A 19747-nucleotide genomic window follows, 5' to 3' on the forward strand; every position below is an offset into this window, starting at 1 on the left:
TATTTTGAAAATAAACATTAAAGTACACAACATGCGAATTTTATGTTTCTTAAAAATCTAGCAAAATTTAAACTAATTTTGACTCGGAGCTCCATGTCAATAACATAGAATTCCACATCATTACTCAAATAATGAAGTAACATTATTGGTGCCCCCTTCGAGTATGTGTTAATTATTTTTTTAGAGCAACTATGTGTTTATTAAATAATAAAGTAAATATGATGAGTTATACTGTGGTTAATGGTTGATGACAATGCCGATTTGGCCGGTGCGGATTCGTAGTCAGCTAAGGTGTTTTTTTCCCTTTCGTGTCACAACTAGTTATCTAAAGTCATAGTATTATCCTCCAAAATAAAATAAAATAAATAACATAAAAAAAAATTATATAACACGACGTAGTAGCGCATACTTTAGAACAGATTCAACCAAACTAGTGTGTAACCCGTCGAATTTCGACGGGTATTATTTGGTGTTATAATTTATATAAAAAACGTAAAAATTATTTTTTATATATATTTATAAATTATGGAGATTATTCACTAAAAAAAATTGTTAATATGATATAAGTCTACGTTACACATCAAACTAAAATAAAAAAAATAAATTAAAGAAGACTTTCATTCTTAACATGACTTAGCGAAACGTATATCCGAAAAAATTATTTGCCATCCATATCCACGACCCGTGGATACCCACAAGTCGTCGGGTATCCACCACCCGCTACCCGTCGAATGCCCACCACCCGCTACCCGTCGAATGCCAGCCGAGGCTTGAAAGGTAGGGGCGCTGCTGCTTCTTGGCGTTGACATCCTACAATCAACTACCCCACAAATGCAATAAATCACCACGAAACTACAACAAATTTTATAAATTTTCAACTTCTTGTACACTACTATTTACCACCCATACCCGTTACCCGCGGATACCCACCGAGGCTTGAAAATAATGATAATATTAGTTGAATAATATTATTATTTTTTTTTGTTTGCTGAGCATCTCATAATTTTGAGACTACTTATTAATTAAGGAAAATAAATATATTCCCATAAAAAAATGACCTGTACTTTAGCCATTTTTTATTTACTTTCAATTTTGTTTAGAAAGTTTTTTCTACACAATTATAACTTATATTAGACAAAATAAGTCTTGGCAATTAAGAGTCAACTCTCTTTTATATCTATATGGAGCGTGAATTTAAACACGCATAAAGTAGTTTTTATACCTATATGTATTATTGTTTTGCTAATGCTTACACAAAAAAAGAATTGAAAATTAATTGTTACATTAAAAGTATTGAAGTCATGAAGTGTATACTTTTTATAATATAATAATATATTGCTTTGATTTCAAGACGTGACTAATTATTTTGTGGAACTATTCTAATTCCACAAGAATATAGCAATAAATGAAATATCATTTTCACGAGTTATTAGTCATAACTAATTGGTTCGAAATAGAATTAAATAAACAGCTCAAACTTAGATGCACTTGTGTGAACCAAATTTAGATGCACTCATTAGTATATGAGAGGATGCTGGAGCATTTAGAAAAACATTATAGTGAGATATCTAATATACTCTGAGATTAATAGTAAAATGTAATGGCGGCAGCCCCAATCTCGGTTGCCCTCATGCTTTATACCTCACTTCTATCAGTATCATATACTCAATCATTGCAAATCAGCAAAACCATTAATGACATTACAGAATGAAGTTCTGTGGCAGAAATACAAAGGCACTTGTTGAATATCAGCAGGGTTCGTGGGTAACTCCAAGAATACAACAGTGTGACGTTAAGTTAAGACCAGTGCAGTACAACATTTGATAAGTAAGATCCTTGAAAGAAATTGAACAACAGACTTCTATCCTCAAAATAATAAAGCAAAAAAAAAAAAAAGAAGAAAAATCTCCAAAAACTTAAAAGAAAAAGAAGTATCCTCAAATCCTTTTTACATTTCTCTACTATTATGAAAGGGAAAAAGCATCATTACCTATATCATGTAGAAGTGCAGCTAACTACACCTGAACAGCAAGAAGACAACATCTCAACTATTACGATGTTAGCATAAAATTAATAACAGCACAGCATATTAGTAGCTTCATAGAGCTTAAAAGCTTAATAAAAGACCATATGACATCTGCACAACAACTCAATCCACAATCATCTTCATTTGGAAGTAAAAAGAGGAAACATGATACATGTCGTAGAAGACACCAAATTCGTGTTATCCGTAATGATGTATAGATCAGAATGTTGTGTTCATAGGTGTTCCATTATTGCCGTCAAATACACCACAATGCTACGTTTATAATGCATATTGAAAGGTAGGCCAAACTATTCAGATAATCATTAGTTAATTAAGCTATTCATCTTATATTCATGAACTAATATGCCAAACTCAAAAATAAGTCCATCATCCGACAAACCCAAACTATCAACTCTAATATCCTTGCTCCAAGTGCAGAATCAACTGGCAGAGCATAGTGATCGCAGCATACTTAAGTGACCAGTGTCTCAAATAAGTAATCGCGATTCACAATTTTCCGAAACATAAACATATAGGTATGGATCCAAAACCCTAAACAAAACACTTCTATCCTCAAAATAATAAAGCAAAAAAAAGAAATAAAGAAGAAAAATCTCCAAAAACTTAAAAGAAAAATAAGTATCCTCAAATCCTTTTTACATTTCTCTACTATTATGAAAGGGAAAAAGCATCATTACCTATATCATGTAGAAGTGCAGCTAACTAAACTTGAACAGCAAGAAGACAACATCTCAACATACATGATTTGTTAAGCGTATGAAACACATAATACAAATACATAAATATGGAGACACGCCCACTATTTTTGATATCAAAAGTTGGTATATTTGTGTATTGCCACATTAATTTAATTATGAAGAATTAAAATTGGGATAAATGAGTTAAGGATGATAATTAAACAAAACCATAGACATGATCTGTAACTTTCAGCTTACAAATTCGCATAAAATTGTAGATTTAGCTTGCTCTGCCCAATACTACCAGAGCCTTGTAGAAAATGGCAGAAAAAGAGCTCCAAAATACTAATTCAACAAATCATTCAGAAATATTCAATACTTGCTCTCCTACACTTCAATCCACGAATCAATCGCAATTCATCACAAAATCAGCAAAAGTTCAAAGACCAAAACTTATTCACTACTAAAAGAAAATGCAAAAAGAAGAAAAAACGCAGCAAAATAAGAAGAAAGATACCTTGACTTGGCTGTAAAAACACGATACAATAAGCTAGATAAAACAATATAGAACCACAACCCCTAATTATGTATTTTTAAGAGATGTTTAAAAGCAAATTACCTGTTTGTGTGAGACTCTCTTTTCACTTGTGAGAGCCCAAGGTAGCTGCCTTGTTCGTCGAGGCAGAGGAGTCTCCGACGACGGCACAAGGACAATGGCGAGTCTTCAGGAAGGGGAGGCAAGGTTGAACGACGGCCCTCGCCGAGTTTTAGAGCACAACGGCAGTTCACTGGACCGAGCTGATGGCACGACTGCGAGTCTTCAAGGACGGCCTATAGTCGCGGCAGAATGTATAGCTCAAATACTACTATTCGAAATTCAAATCTCAAATACAGTTTAATTTGCCAAATTGTTCATCATACATATATTATGATAATTGAGTTTAAAAAAATAGTAATAAAATAAAATTGATATAATGTATACCTTGAGAAATAAGCAAAAGGAGCAATAAGCAAGAAGACAGTAGAATGTGCTGGTGTAAAACTCAATGCGGCAATAAAATTTCTCATTCAAACTAATGAATTTATAGCTAAAATGTAGGTTATAAAGTTTCCAATTATTAATCGATAGGTAAATCTTTCCAAATTTTCATATTTCTAAAATTTAGTACTAACCATAATGAAATGTAATATTTCCTAATATAATAGTTTTCCATTGTTAAATCTAAACCCTAAAAATTGGCAGATTATTGATCGATTGCTAAATCTTTCCAAAATTTCATTATTCTAAAACGCATTCAATTTGTTTCCTAAAATAATACTTACCATGGCTGATGGCGGCGGGGAGGGGAAGGTCAGAGAATCGATGAGGGTGCTTTCAAATCGCCGCGGCAGGGGATGGAGAGAGTCACTTGAGGCTGGACGACGAATCGCGATGGGGGGAAGGAAGAGCTGGTGAAGCAGATCATGGCGGTGGGAGGGGCGGGGCGTGATGGGGCAGATCACTGCGGGGGCCAGGCACGGTGGGTGGAGGGAAGGAGACGGCGAGGTAGATCGCGGCGGTGGGCGGGGCCGGGCACGGTTGGGCAGATTGCAGCGGTGGGTGGAGGGTTGGAGACGGGAGAGAAGAGGTGGAGCCGTGGAGGGATGGAGACGACGGGCACGGTGGGGCAGATTCGCCGCGGTGGGTGGAGGGGTTGGAGACGGGAGAGAATAGGTTTTTTAGATTTAGATGACTTGTTAGAATGGAGCTGGAGGTGGTGTAGAATCTTATAAATGTACAATTTAAAATTATTTTTAAAATATATTATTACATGTGGAATTATATTGCCATGTCAGCGATAGAGAATTGAGCTAGCGATAGAGAATTGAGCTAGAGGCTCTAGAATTGCAGGGATTTTGAATGGTGAATTCTTAGATATGCCACGTAGGACCCCGGATTAAGGAGAGCGCATGATTCCTTAACCGTATTATATATTTGATTAAAGTCTTATTTCAATATTAATTGATTTTTTTAACTTTTCATTTTTAAGTTTGAAATAGTTACGGTGGTTAAGTGAATATCCTAATTTGGAAAATATTAATTAAATACAAATTTTTGACCTTTTTTTTTTTTTGAAATCAACACACTTTTGACGTTTTAATCATGAAATCACTCGACCAACCTATACCACATCATTTATCCCATTTGATGATGTTTCATCACATAATGGAGTGGTTTCTTTTAGGGCTAATTGCTGCTAAATTCATATACTTTTCTAATTTTTAGTTTTTTTTCATGAAAAAAAAAATTACTTTAAAATCCATGAATTGAAAAATCGATTAAAAATTTTCCATGCGTCTGATTTCCGGCCATCGACGAAATGAGTCAGATCCGATGTGGCGCAATTTAATGCAGGTGTCAAGTTTAAAGAGTGACATGAGCGCCACATAAGATAAGTATTCAACACGGTCCCTAGTTCATATCTGTCACACTAGATTCCCCCCTCCTCTAGCAAGAAATTCCAATCGAAAAAAGCTTCGAGTGAGAGATTTTAGAGACAAAAACAAAATTTGACGAAAAAAGTCCTCGCAAATGTCGAGCGGTTGGAGGAGAGCATTCGGGAACACGAGGTCCTTTATTGGAAATTCGATGGGCGGCCTTAGAGGTGGCAGCAGTTTAGCATCGTGGGCAGTTGCTGGAAGCCTAGCTTATTTCCTCTGGGTTCGGCCGTTGCAGCAGCTCAAAAGAGAGCAAGAGGTAGAAACGTAATCATATTCGTGTTTAATTTGTTCCTTTTTCCCAGTTTTTCGAGAATTCGTGATCAATTTGTGTGGGATTTGTAGGAACGAGCTGCGTTGGCAGCGACATCGGATTCTTTAACGATATGTTGAGAAGAAGAAATGCTTAGTAAAATCGTGTGTGTGTGAGATAGAAATTAGGGCATAATATGAGTTTACTTCAATTCTCTAGGGTTTTAGTATTTTAGGAGAAATGCTTAGTTGGAATACTTATCTTATGTGGGGCCCATGTCACTCTTTAAACGTAACACCTGGATCAAATTGCACCACATAGGATCTGACTCATTTCGCCGAAGGCCGGAAAGCGGACGCGGGAGAAATTTTCAATCGATTTTTCAATTCATGGATTTTAAAGGTCAGTTTTTTTTGTCATGGAAAAAACCGAAAATTGGAAAAATATATGGATTTAACGGCAATTAACCCTTTCTTTTATAGTTATCGTTAATATTACTATCCTTATTTTCATGAGAGGCATGTACTGAAATTTCAGCCATGAAGCATACATAAAATTTCATTAATACCCTTAAAAAAAGAGGCTTATCTTACGCAATTGATAAAATATATAAATAAATATTTTTATTCTTAAAATAGAGATTTCTCATATCTCATTCTTTTTAATAAGATGTGAATTGAGTAATATAAACTTAAATAAGTAAAAATTACCAAGTATATTGGGATATCTCAAATTCAATCCATTTCTATAAATAAGATATTAATGTTACTATATTTATTTATCTAAGCTAGAGGTGAGCAAACTCAACTGAAACCGCCAAATCCAATTATAATTGGTGGTTTGGATCGGTTTGTTCATCTCAAACGGTGTGGTTTTGATTCAATATTATATATCGAATTTTTTTGATTTGGTTAAATGAAAAATAGTTTCGGGTTTCAACACGAACCCGCCGAAATTATATGTATATATATTATTAATATCAAATTAAAAAAGAATTAGAAATTTATATATTACAATAAGGTTTTATTAGTTTATGAATATATTTAAATAGTGATGTATTAATGTGTATAAGTATCGCAACAATAAATAGGTATTTAAAAAAAATATAGCTTTAGCCAAATCAAAAATTTGTGGTAGGTAGCACCTTATTCTAGCTAAAATCATTTAGTAAAAGGAAATTTTATTCATATGAATAAATTATGGAAATAATAGTAATTTGTATTTACATTTACCTTTTTATCGTGTAACAGTATAAAATACATTATTATATTTTTTTTTTTACACAATTTTGCATTGTCGCGAAAAGTGTGCAACAATGTATTTTACATTGTTACACACTTTTGCGAAAAAAGGGAATAACAATGTATTTACACAATTTTTTTGCGATTATTATACGATTTTGCAAAAAAAGTTTTAGAATCGCTATTTTTTTCTTCTTTTTTTGGAAATATACTGCCTCCGTCCACAAAAAAAAGTTCATTTTTGCCATTTTGGGATGTCCACAAAAATTAGTCTTTTTCTATTTTTGAAATCTATCTATCACATGGTAAGTCATATTCTCCATTCACAATACAATTAATTATCATTATAAACACTACTAAGTGAGACTTTTTCTCCAATGATAATACAATAACTATTTTTATTAAAATCCGTGCCGTCCACCTCTAGGACTATTTTTGGTGGGCAGATGGAGCATTTTTTAAAAAACTATGTGTATATAAGTATATTAGTATGTTTACACCAAAAAAATTATTTTAAATTTTTTATTTTTGTCAATAAAAAATCTTTTTGTTATATAAAATGGGCTAGAATAGCCCATTGTCTCAAATTTGCAGTTTGGTTTGAGTTTGACCTTGTACGGTAAGGTTCGAACCGAATACTCACCCATGATCTAAACTAATCATTAAAAGTGAACGTTACTAATTTTAAAAAGTGAACGCCCTTACAGAATCATAAACCCCATAGTGAAGAAAAATAGAGAAAGAATAAGTTAAACCCAATCCGTAACCATTGAAGTCTATGGATTCAAACATAGCTAAGACAGTAGGAACCCTCGAGATGAGAGCTTGTTTGCATCCTATCTAATTACACCCTGCTTCCAGTTTTGCAAAAGAAGAGCACAGAGGAACACACAGCCTTAGTTTTTTCGCCTTTTCTTTCTCAAGAAAGGCATTGCACGAAGGGATACCGCGTTGCATCTCTCAGGATCACCCTCGGTGTCACTTCTTGATGTGTCATCGTTCATGTCTAGCGCATTATCAGGCGTACCTGTGACCTCATCCAAGGGTGATCTCGGTGTAGCAGCCGGCAGATTGCTTTCGCGTTTTCCTTCTAGCATGGGATCGGCATCAGTGAGGGTGTAAGAGTTCTCGAGCATTGTTTCTCTCGTGGGGCTTGATGCGTGGCCGTTTGAGTCATCTTCGTCTTCATCCATGCAGAATCCGCCTCCAAACTGAAGATAGTCCTTTGATTCTTGGCCATGGCTGGAAGGGTCTCCCGTTTGATCATCAATCTCATCCATCCCGTGTGTCAGTTCTGTCTCCCCCAAAGCAATGTCACTGCCTTCGTTTAGACGATGATCATGGATGATCTTGTCGACATCACCAATTTCTTGATCCTCCTTCAACATTATACCTTCTTCTTCCATGAAAGGTGCATCCTCCTTGTCGGGGTTGTCAAACTCGTCAGAAGCATTGTAGCTCACGGTCTTTCGAGATCGCCCCGACTGGAAGTTAAGCAAGAAGATTTCAATAAAATGAAAAACTAAATTGATAGCACACACACACACACAAATGGCATTACCCTTCGTAATTGAGGAGCTTCTTCATATGTGTGGAATTGCATTTCTTCATCATTTTCACTACTGCTGGCATCGTCATAACTGGTTCCTGTATCAGCTTTCTTCCTCCCCCTCCCACTTCGGTGTCCTCTGCCACGTCCACGTTGTCTTCCCCGGCCACGTGATTCACTTCTGGAGTTATCATGTTCATCTACACCAATAGATTCTTCCAACACTCTCCGAGAATTCTTTCTCCTCGTCTGTCCTTTTTTCAGCGGCTCAGTGGTTGGTTTCGTTGTGGTAGCAGCACCATCGCCTCCTTCTGAATCAACTTCTAATGGATTTCCTTCATCTTCACGGGGTGACACTTTCCTTTTCTTGCCCTTCCTGGATGATGATTTTTGAGGCGTCTCACCCGTCACAGCAGAAGATTTAGACCCCGTTATTCCTTTGACCGCCTTCTCTATTCTCTTACTCCGAATTTTGGCAAATCTTTCATTGAATGTGTAAAACGCTTCCAATCTCAGTTGCGTCTATATCAACCAACCCAGATAAACAAGAACAAAGGTGTCACATCTATGGAACTGACAGTTCTTATACGAAAATCGGGTAAAAGGCAAGCTTTGGTTGTTCGAGAATCCTTTATAATCCAAGTACTACTATGGCGGTAACAAAAACACGAGAAGAGAATTTTGATATGTTAAGGTCTCAGTCATTTCACTCCATTTTTATGCACACACGATTCCTTTGTGAACGAGAAGCACGACAAAAACAAGACAGATGCGCCTTCGTTGTTTCTACTACAGAATGTGGTGAACAAGCAAGATTAAGGAAAATTAATCACCTCATGCTTGTTGTACTCCTTCAGCACTGGTAGCAGCAACTCATCAGCTTTAGATGCACCCCATCCAAATTTCTCCCGACACAATCTAGGTGCCAATTCAATGAAATGGTTAATTTTTTCATTTCATTACATATTCACCCTTCAATACAAAAGTGTTAGATCAAGACTCACTTGCGAAGAACAAATAGATCTGGTTTTCCCCACGCAAATGGTTCGGTTGATTTATCCACTTGAGGAGAAACGTAAGCCGAAATCACAGCATCACTTGGAAAAGAAGTGCTGACATGCCAATTTTTGCTCACGTTTCTCTGCAAAGGTAACAGATAAAGAACATTCAAATTCAATGTGCCAAGAAGATGAGAATCATTAGCATAAACAAACAACATTTGGATGAAAATGTGAAGCAAGTTACTATACATGCTTATCCTTGAAAATCTGTTTTTTCCTTTCAGCATCATCAGTGCCTTTTGATCCTTCCTTTCTTGAGTTACCCCCTGCTTCTGAATCTAATTTTCCAAGGATACTAGGATCTGGTGATTCAATCCACTCTCGAAATTCACGAAGACCGTCTTTTCCATGAAATGCAGTAACAACCTCAATGGCATTAACAATGCCAACACCACTGCAATGTTTACAAGAGATTAATACGCAATGCCAATGAAACTAAGAGGTGAACCACCAAAGTTCTTGCAAAGGACCTTATGAAGCAACTCTATTGACAGAACAAGTAATGAAAATATTGATGACAGACTTTACCTAATGCCTTCAGTGTAATCACTTCCAAGAAGCAATGCCATATGGATTAGCTTTTCTCGATCCATACCAAGCTCATTCTCTATATCCTATAAACCGGCCCAGTTTGAAAAGACTCAAAATCAATGCTAAAGCTTAAAACAGATAAATTTGCTGAACAAAAAAGTCAATGTGGTCCAGCTACTTCTATTTAACCTAAGCAACTTAACCAGGCCATAGAAAAATTGAAGCAAAGTGGTATGGAACAGGAAATCATAACTGATTGATGATAGTTAGTTATAGTAGATAAGTTACGAGATCACCTTCATTAAATATGTTTCCACATATTTGCGATCATCAAAGATGTTTTTGTACACACATTGAGCCCCAAATAAAAATGCATCAGAGTCATCAGTTACCACGCCATCAACAAGATTGGACAGCTCCATGAAAGCACATTGAGCTTCAGCTTCCATTGGTGCAATAATGTATGGTAAGCCAAACATTTGAAGCAACTCCTACATTTAAAAGAAATATTCGCAAGTCAAATAAGAACATGCAAAAATTTAGAAAAATATCAAGGCAAGTACAATGAAAAAAAAAGTGCCTAAAAGTTTCATGCAAAATCAACATCAATGCGCCAAATCAACAATGAAGGCAAGGATTCCTATCATACATGATATGACAATCAACCTCTACCTCGAGTTTTCATTTTAAGATTGCCAGGGAAAATAATCAAAAGTTATTTCAGAACTGGGATGCAAATAATTCATGTCAGAAAAGTAGAACAAAAAAAAATCATAACTTCTGGCATATTAACACTCAACTCCATTTTGATCGTGGCATGCATATTTGTATCAACACAATATTTGCATATCCAGTGACATATATATTCACCACGTATCAAAATTCAAAACCCACAATGAAGTTGGGCACATGCCCAACTGGCTAATCTCAAATGTGCCACAACTTTTTTAGGATGGAAAATATTGTCTTACTGAGTCTTATGTATGACCTTCAAAATAGCGCTGTAGTTTTTTAAGCGACACCATAAGCATATGACTGGCCATGATAATTAATTGCATGCAGGTTCAGAAACTTCAGGCATATATTTCAATTGATTTTAAGAAAATTTTTAATGTACTGAGAAACTCAAGTTTCTAATCATTGTGGATGCTCAAAAGCTATAAGAAACCATAGGCAGGCCCAACAAACAGACCTGGCATTCAGTAAACATCTCATTGTTCACTGATCCTGCATCTCTCTCAAGCCTCCGCTGCTCACTTCCTAGTTCTTCACGTTCTTTATCAAGAAATGCAATTTCTCCTTCCAAACGATCCTCCAAGATCTTGGAATCCTGATAATCATTCCTCGTAACTTCTTTTTCCATTGAAAAAGTACCATCTATTTCATCCTTGGCTAAGTCATCTACACCAATTGCTGAATCATCTGCAGAAGGTTTTCCTGGATTATCAGTACTGCACAAATGAACATCTAACTCTGCCTGAGACATTGTTTTTGCATCAGCAGAACCAGAATTATGCAATCTGTCATGTGATGAACCAGTGGACACAGAGGTACTCATATTATGTGCAACCTTTTCACTACAAGAATCCACAAGCTTCTTCATCACAAACCCATCATTATCTTGACTATAAGTGTCTAATGGTTGTTCTTTAGCGTCTGTACCCAAAACTAACTCTCCAGCCAAAGATCCACTTCCACCAGCATCTTGATTCAAAAGCTTCGAGTCTAAGTTGATTTTTTCAGGACTCAATGCTATGAATGAAGAAGTTTTTGTTTCTGAATTAATGTTATCAAGGTCATTCATTGAGCCAAATGGTTGGTGTACATCGTCTGCTGACGTGGAAACCCCAGGCCCCTCTTTCCCTTTATTGGTAAATATGCAATCAGCGGTCTCACAAGCCATTTCTCTAGCTTTTTCTGATGAATGGCGTTCCTGAAAATCCATCATTGGTCTGCAACCCGATATATCCTCTAAACTTCTTCTAATTGCCTCCTGCAAAGCAGCTTCTTCTTCCACAGCACCCTTTGTAACAGTTATATTGCTTGCACCTGGACAAGACAAAGATTTCAATTGAATGTCTTCAAACCCTTCATCCCATTCGACTTCTCCCTCATCACTTGTGTCCCCTACATTCAGACACTCTGTACTCTTGCCTTCTGCATGATCATCACGGAAGTCATTCATGGATCTATCACCTTTTGTGTCCTCTTCTCTTCTTCTATTTACCTCCTGAAGAGCAGATGCTTCTTCCAGAGCTCCCTCTGAACAATGTTTCTGGCTTTCATCTCCTTCCTCCCACTCAACTTCTCCCTCATCACTCATGCCCTCGTCTTCATTCTGATATTCACTCTTGCCTTTAGTGACTCCTTCCTCCCACTCATTATCTGGAGCAGTATGTAAAGGTTGTTCGGATATCATGGAATTATCAACAGAAAATTCCGCTAATGGGTCACCAGCCACCAGACGAGCAAATAAATTATCATCGTTGTCGCTATATCCATCAGGTTCTGTGGTAGCTTCAAAAGAAATCTCAAAAGAAGCTCCATTTAATACTCCAGCCTCCCCGATATTGTCACCTTCACTATTCATTCCATTATTCATATCAGTAGCTTCCAGCTGTGGGTTTCTGTGATATGAATCATCTAGAGCACCTGGATTCCTAGTGGTGGCAGATTCGTTATTTCCTTTCTCATTGCTTTCCGTGCTCTCCTGATCCATCTCTTTCATTAAATCTAAGTTCCTTTGCAGATCTCGTGTCATACGAATCCCAAGTGCTCTTACCTTACTGACCCGGACACGACCTCTCTCATCCAAATATGTCTCAACTTCATCATGAAATGCCTTTTCAGATTCAGCCACAGTTGTCTCAGCTGCCACATCAGACTTTTTGGTCCGCTGATCTATATTGACAGCATTAGCAGAAGACACTACTGGTTGTGGCTGACTTTGATCAGCTCCATTTCTCTCTTGTCCAACGGATGTAAGGGCTCTGGTAAAAATATAAAATAAAAATAAAAAATCAATTATAAAGCAATGCGTTAAAAAAATCAACTAAATTTCTGTACAAAGGAGCAAAGTCTACGTATACAAAAGAACGCACTCTTTATCCCCAGTGAACGATGAGGAGAAAATAAATTCCCTATTGGCCTCGGATGCAATTCGCGATGTCTGCACACCACCTATGCCCCTCCCTGCAGCAGACTTCTGGACCCCATCTATCTCACGGCGGAAAGCAACTGTTTTGAGATAAGCTTCTATTTGTAGCTCCGAAAACCTTGCTGGGGCCTAAGCCAGACAAAAAAACATACATCAATGCAAATGTATTACATGAAAAGAGAATAGCAAAGCCCTTGAAGGCTCCACATACCAATGAGTATCTTAATATACTTACTACAATAATATTAGCAGTAATGCAAAATAAATATGGCATCAAACTTAGGTTCTTCTTAAAGCAAATGCACACAAAAAATCTGCCCATACGTAAGAATATATGATAAACAAGGGCTTATCTGAAGGACTTTACGGGACCCACTAAATCTGTTTATTACCTTTTTGACCTTCTGATACTTCTGCCTATTCTCAGCCATGAGTCTCTCTCTCATCTGTAAGCAGGAGATTGACATATAAAATAAAATATTTGTGATTCATAGACTGGCATTTATAGCTAGAACTTAACAATAAGAAGATGAAAACCACCTGAACAAGAAGATCAAGTTGCATCGATGGAGGCAAAGCAGCCAAAACAGCAGGATCAACTTTACCATGCATCTCGGGCTGTAAGAAAATAAGACAGAAGCAAGCACTATGAGAAAAACATTTTGAGAGAGAGCAAGCCATGCCACATGATAGATTCTTATGCCTCTAGTTCAATCACGAATCATGCTTACTAGTATCATTTCCTCATCTTCATCATCGTCCTCATCAAGAAGTCCATGATCTGGAGCACCAGATGTTGATGCACCAAAACCAAAACCCTCATTCTCCTCTGCAGCAATAGAAGCTGCCAACCTAAATCAACTAGTTAACAAAAGTCATGCTATATCTACATCAAATTACAACAATAAGCAACCGAGAATTATGCAAAACTCACATCTCGTCTAACTCTTCTTGAGAGCAACTTGCAGCCACATCATCATCACCATGTTTCTTCTTTCCCGGCTCATCACCAGGTTCTAGTTCAACGGGCCTTTTCCCTTTGATATCATTCTCCTGCCTCTGTTTTTTAACATCTGCCGCCAACTCTTGCAACCTCATTGTCTTAAGCTATCAACCAAATAGTTATACAATTACTCTTGCTCACAGTAATCAAAGGATTCCCACTTCATAGCCCTTAATCAAGATAAACGAGGAATTCTAAACTAATAAAATTAAACTCACATGATTGAGTAGCAACTTCTCCGCTGTCTTCCTGATCTTAACCTGGGCATTCTCACGCTGGCGGCGGCGGGCAATGACCGTGCGCCGCTTGAGAGCAGGCGTGCCGCCGTCGAACACAAATACCGGCTTAGTTCGAAGATAGAGAAGCTTGCAAATTCGACGGAAGAACCCCAATATGTGGGCGTTCCGCACCATTTCCCCTTTCTCGTCCCGCATTGCCTTCATAAACTGTATCATCCATATGCTCGCGTCTGGAGTGAGTGAATGAGTGAGAGAGACGAAAAAAAAAAAATTGATCACGAAATTAGGGCTACGGTTGGGAGTTACCGATCGCGAGCTTCTTCCCGGCAAGGGTTTCTACGGAGACGCGGCGGCCGACGGGGGCGAGGAGTTCCCAGAGACCGTGGACTCCCATTAAATTACTTGTGTTGGTTTTAATTCACAAAATTGACAGTTTCAGTATTTGCCGCCATTGTTGTTCTTCATTTCTTGGCGACTATACTATATTTATATGAAACCCTGGTCTGGTCTAGGAGTGCAGAATCGAAACGAGGCGTTGGACGGTTGACCGTTAATTGGATTTTCTTCTTCTCAAATACTCCCTCCGTCCCAAACGAAATGTTCTGTTTTTCTTTTTGGGCTGTCCGTAAGGAAATGTCATGTTCCATTCTTTGGCAATACACTCTCTCTCTATACTTAATATTTAAATAATTTCCACTAATCCACTTTATCTACTTTATACATATTTCTTAATCTCTGTGCCCAAAAAAAATATGTCATTTCGCCATTTCGTTTGGGACGAAGGGAGTACTATTTCTACCCATCAAAAAATTAGGGATTGTCAATTTAGCCCCTAGGCCAAGAACAAATGAGAAGTAGGAAGGATCAAAAAAATTTAGCATGAATTGACCCCATTCCAGAAATAGTCTCATTTCACGGAGTTGGCTTCAAAATTGAGTGTGTTGGCAAGATTAATCGTTATACTTTGAATTTGATAGAAAGAATTGTATGCTTGTTCATATTTTCTGTGTCACTTAATAAAAAAAAATCTAACATGAAAAATAGAGAAATGAGTATTTATTTTGTCTAAATATGTGTTCAGTCCTCAACTCCAAGCACTTCTTGTATGCTTTTAGTGTACTTATTGTTAAATTAATAGGATAAAATAACTATTTATTATAGTAAATGGGCATTTCCTTTGGATGATTAGTTATATGCATGATTGATTGTATTTCAAGAGTGTGAATTCTCCAATCCTATATTTTTCATACAAAATTAACTTCAACGATAAAAATAATTAAAAGTCTTGAAATATTCTAAAATTTCAATCTATCAAAGTAAACAAGAGATTATCCTTACTATTTATATCTATCAAGGTTAATCCTTGAAAATAAATGCTCCCTAAGTAACTAGTTCTAATCCTAAAGTTCATTAAAATTCCACTTTAACATAAAATCAAATTGTATGAAATATTTAAATTTTTTTGCTCAAAGGCTTCCACTCCTGAACTATGTGTAAATACTTACAAACGTCATACTTCAATAAATTTAGTCTCCCTAGTGATAAATTCTAGATTCGCTCTTAGTTGACGTCAAAATTATTTATTTTATATATGTTGGATTTTCTTATTGTCAAATAAATTTTACTCTCTTCGTCCATTAAACATGTCTTTTTTTTACACAAAAATTAAGGAGAATATATAAATTAGAAGAAAAAAAAGTGATAGATCCACACAACTTTTTAAAAGTTAAATATTAGTAGTACATTTTATAAAAATGAATCAAATAGAAAGTAAGTCGTATAGGAAAGAAGCACTATATTTCTAATTTACAAACAATAAGAATTTCAATTTAGCCTCAAACTAATGAACGATACAGATAAACTAGAAAAAAAAATGAAAAGTAGGACAAATTTTTTTTTGTTGGCTCGAAAACAATTCAGCATAATTGACTCGAATCGAGAAATAGTCCAATTCCTAGGGTTAAACCCCAAAATTGAATGGTCTGGTCTAATTAATCGAATTTATTTTTATACTATTTCATTCGTTCTATTGATTTTATTCTGTTTTTTTTATTATTATTATTAACTTATTGATCTTGTTCTATTTTTATATTTGATAATATTTTTACACCTTTACACACCTTTAGAGCATCAACATTGGTGTTACATGATAGCTTACATGATATGATAGCTTACTTGATGAGGAGGGGACCACATTGTGTAAAGAGACTGCATTGGGATTACATGATAGGCTATATGATTTTTTTAGTTTTGATTTTTATGCTTTTCACTTAAATTTAATTGCTCAAATTTAAATAACACATTTTACTAATAATTAAAATTCCATTAAAATAAAAAACCTAAAAATTACATTAAAAAAATAAAATTAAAAACATAATTAAAATTACATAAATTAAAATCCCAGTCTAGATAAGTCCACGACGCTTGAGCATTTCTTGGACCATGTGCTCGTGGGCCATCCTTTGTGCATCGCTCATATGCGTCGTATCCAGACTGAGGAGTTGCATATTGAGCTCCAATTCCTTGAGCTCGTTTTTTTTGGCATACTCGGCGGTGATTTTTTTCAATTTCAGGTCGGACCGCTCCAATGCCTCTTTGTACTCCGATGATTGCTCGGAGCTTGCCGCCTTCCCCTTCGCTTTCGCCGCCCTCGCCGCCGCCTTCGCCGCCTTGTTCCCAATCGACCGGGCAGACGAGATCTCCTCGCCCGACGCCGAGGTGGTGAAGGCGCCCTCCTATGTAGTCTTTGTCCTCTTGGAGGAATGCACGTCTCCCTCGAGGTACAACGACTTGAACTTGTGGTTGTGCCGGAGAATTTTCCACGCATTCCAGTAGTTAAAGGAGGCCTTATTTGCGGTCCGACTTTTGAAGAGGATTTGGGCCTTGTCTCGGAGCATATCGTCAGAATGGCCGGAAGGCCACCGGGTGCGCGTCTCCACCGAAATACTCTCCCAGAGCCGCACATCTTGGGCCACTCGCGTCTAGTGCCCTTGAATCTGGCGGTGCTTGAGGTTGGCGCCGATGAGGGGGTTGACACGGACGACAATCCTCTTCCAGTATTCGTGCCCCTTCTGATTTGTCCCACGGATGGCGTCGTTTGTCTCCTCCGTCCAAATTTGGACGATGAGGTCCGTCTCCTCCGGGGTATAGGTATGACGGACAGTCTTTCCTCCGTCATCCTCTTCGTCCTCCTCCTCTGCTGCCGGCGCCTGCCTATCATGCCGGATCTTGTGGGCGATTTCTTTCCCCCGGTTGCCTTTCTTTGATTTGGCGGCACTTTGGACTGCCGAAGGCATCTCCTCGCCGGATGGAAGAGCATCCCCCAAGTTACATCCCGACAAATCGAGATGATAGTCGTCAGATAGATCGAGGCACCAATTTAGGTCATAGTAATTTGGGTTGTGTGGATCCATGGAGGGTTTAGAGAGAGGAAAAAATGAAGAAGTGAGGAAAATGAAGAAGGTGAAGGAAGAAGTGAGGAAGATGAAGAAGGTGAAGGAAGAAAGTGAGGAAGAAGAAAAAGAAGAGAGGATTAAAAAAAATGGTAAAAAAAAAACACGAAAATCGAGACAATCAAATTTAAAATTTGAATTTTCAATTTTTTTTAATGGCGCGTGTAAAACACACGCCTATTTCGAATGGTCGATCGGGCTACACGTTAGAACGTGTAGCCCTCGTGTAAGAGAGGGTTGCATCGCCTTACATGATGCGAGCCTTACACGAGTAGGCCGCTATTGTGTAGGCGATGCGGATGCTCTTACTACACTAATTATACTCTCTTTAACTAGTGCGCAGCCCGTCGAAATTCGACAGAAAATTATTTTAATTTATTATATAAATTATTTTTAAATTTATTTAATTTAAAGTAATATAATTGAAATTATATTAATTTGAATTATATTCCTCAATTAAATGTTAACCTTTTGTTAGAATAATAAATATTCTTTTTATGTAGATTTTTATTTAATAATATTTTGAAAAATGTATTGATATTGAAAATTTTATTTCATCTGAGCATCATCTCGTCTGAACCTTGTAGGATCATATCATAATCTAAATTTCGGAAGACGACAACTAACGTTTGAACATCAGACTTTTGAGTATCATCTCGTCTAGACCTTAAAATACGAAAAATGAACTTTTATGCGTCAAGTTTTTTTAACATCACTATCTGGAGCTTTAAAAATCAAAGTTGACTTGTGAGATTGTATGATTTGGAGCTTCTAACATTATAACTAACTTGTAAACATCATTTTGTATGGAACTTGAAAAAATCTTGACAAACTTTTATGCATTATTAGTTCTAAATATTATAATTGGGTTCCAAGAATCATCTCGTTTGGAGTTTAAAAAAATAAATTTAACTTGTGAGTATCATCTCATTTGAACTTTGAATGACCACAATTAAGTTACAAGAATTATCTTGTGTGTACCTTTAAAGATCATTATCATCTTTAGCTTGTAAGATCATAAAACTTCTAAACATCATCTTGTATGCAGCTTGAAAAATCTTGACAATTTTTTGTGCATTATTTCATGTGGAGCTTGAAATATCATAATTGAGTTTCGAGCATCATTTCGTTTGAAATTTGAAAGAATAAAATGGACCCGTGAACATTAATTATCTTCAAATCTTGAGTTTCGAGCATCATTCCATCTGAAAATTGAAAGAATAAAATTAACTCGTGAACATTATCTCGTTTGAAGTTTGAAAGACCATAACTAAGTTTTGAAAATCATCTCGTGTGTAACTTAAGAAAGTTGACACGAGATTCAAATTGTATTAATTTATTTAGTAATTTAATTGATAAATTTTCATAAAAAATCTATGTTGAATCCAAATTTTATTTTTAAAATTTTATACAAAATATATTATTTTATAATCAAATTAAATTGAAGAAATAATTTACTTAATCAAACCAATTTATTTTTTCAAATTAAATTAATTAGACCATGTATTTAATTAAATAAATTTGGTCAAATTAAATTGACAAAACAATTCAAATTGTATTAGTCTCAATCATTCCGCCAATTAAATGTAGATTTTTAATTTGGAGAGCAAGAGCTTATTCTTGTATAAGTTTTATTTTGGTGAAATCTTATAAAAATACTCAATGTGAAATGAGGTGATTTATAATTATATGATTTCTTCACTCAGTTGAGATTATTATAAATTTGATACATGATTAAAGATTTCTAATATATTTTAACATCATATCCTCTATTGTTCTTTATCTAAATTCTTCATTTATGTATTATTATTATTATTATTATTATTATTATTATTATTATTATTATTATTATTATTATAGTAATGGACGAACATAAACAAATAAAGTTTGCAAAAATGAAAAATATATTTTTCTTCCCTATATAAATAAAATGTATGGATTTATTTTATAAAAAATAAAAATAAAATTTTAATTATTTTGATAGACATAAAATAAGATTTTGCTTTAAAGTAATCAGTTTATAGAATTTGTGCCTTATTATGCAAACATGTAAATCAAT

At 35.9% G+C, this 19747-nt stretch overlaps 1 protein-coding gene across 3 annotated transcripts; it reads right to left on the reverse strand.

Moving 5' to 3' along the window:
* Positions 1-7347: 7347 nt before the first annotated feature.
* On the reverse strand, positions 7348-14815 carry LOC130989372 (DNA repair protein UVH3). Of its 3 annotated transcripts, XM_057913331.1 has the most exons (15): positions 14543-14815; positions 14216-14466; positions 13929-14101; positions 13726-13846; positions 13535-13612; positions 13387-13440; positions 12939-13123; positions 11030-12827; positions 10134-10328; positions 9835-9920; positions 9496-9700; positions 9250-9386; positions 9079-9163; positions 8258-8767; positions 7348-8180 (listed from the first exon to the last, which is right to left on the reverse strand). In XM_057913331.1, exons 1-15 carry the CDS (start codon positions 14628-14630, stop codon positions 7593-7595), a joined length of 4554 nt encoding a protein of 1517 aa, XP_057769314.1. In that variant the 5' UTR covers positions 14631-14815; the 3' UTR covers positions 7348-7592. The 3 variants fall into 3 exon arrangements, with proteins under 3 accessions (XP_057769314.1, XP_057769315.1, XP_057769316.1); XM_057913332.1 differs by lacking the exons at positions 14216-14466; positions 14543-14815 and having other exon boundaries at positions 13726-13855; positions 13929-14068; XM_057913333.1 differs by lacking the exons at positions 14216-14466; positions 14543-14815 and having other exon boundaries at positions 13726-13838; positions 13929-14064.
* Between the last annotated feature and the right edge of the window lie 4932 nt (positions 14816-19747).

The sequence above is a fragment of the Salvia miltiorrhiza genome, chromosome 6, assembly GCF_028751815.1.
Source record: "Salvia miltiorrhiza cultivar Shanhuang (shh) chromosome 6, IMPLAD_Smil_shh, whole genome shotgun sequence".
NCBI classification, from domain to species: Eukaryota; Viridiplantae; Streptophyta; class Magnoliopsida; order Lamiales; family Lamiaceae; genus Salvia; species Salvia miltiorrhiza.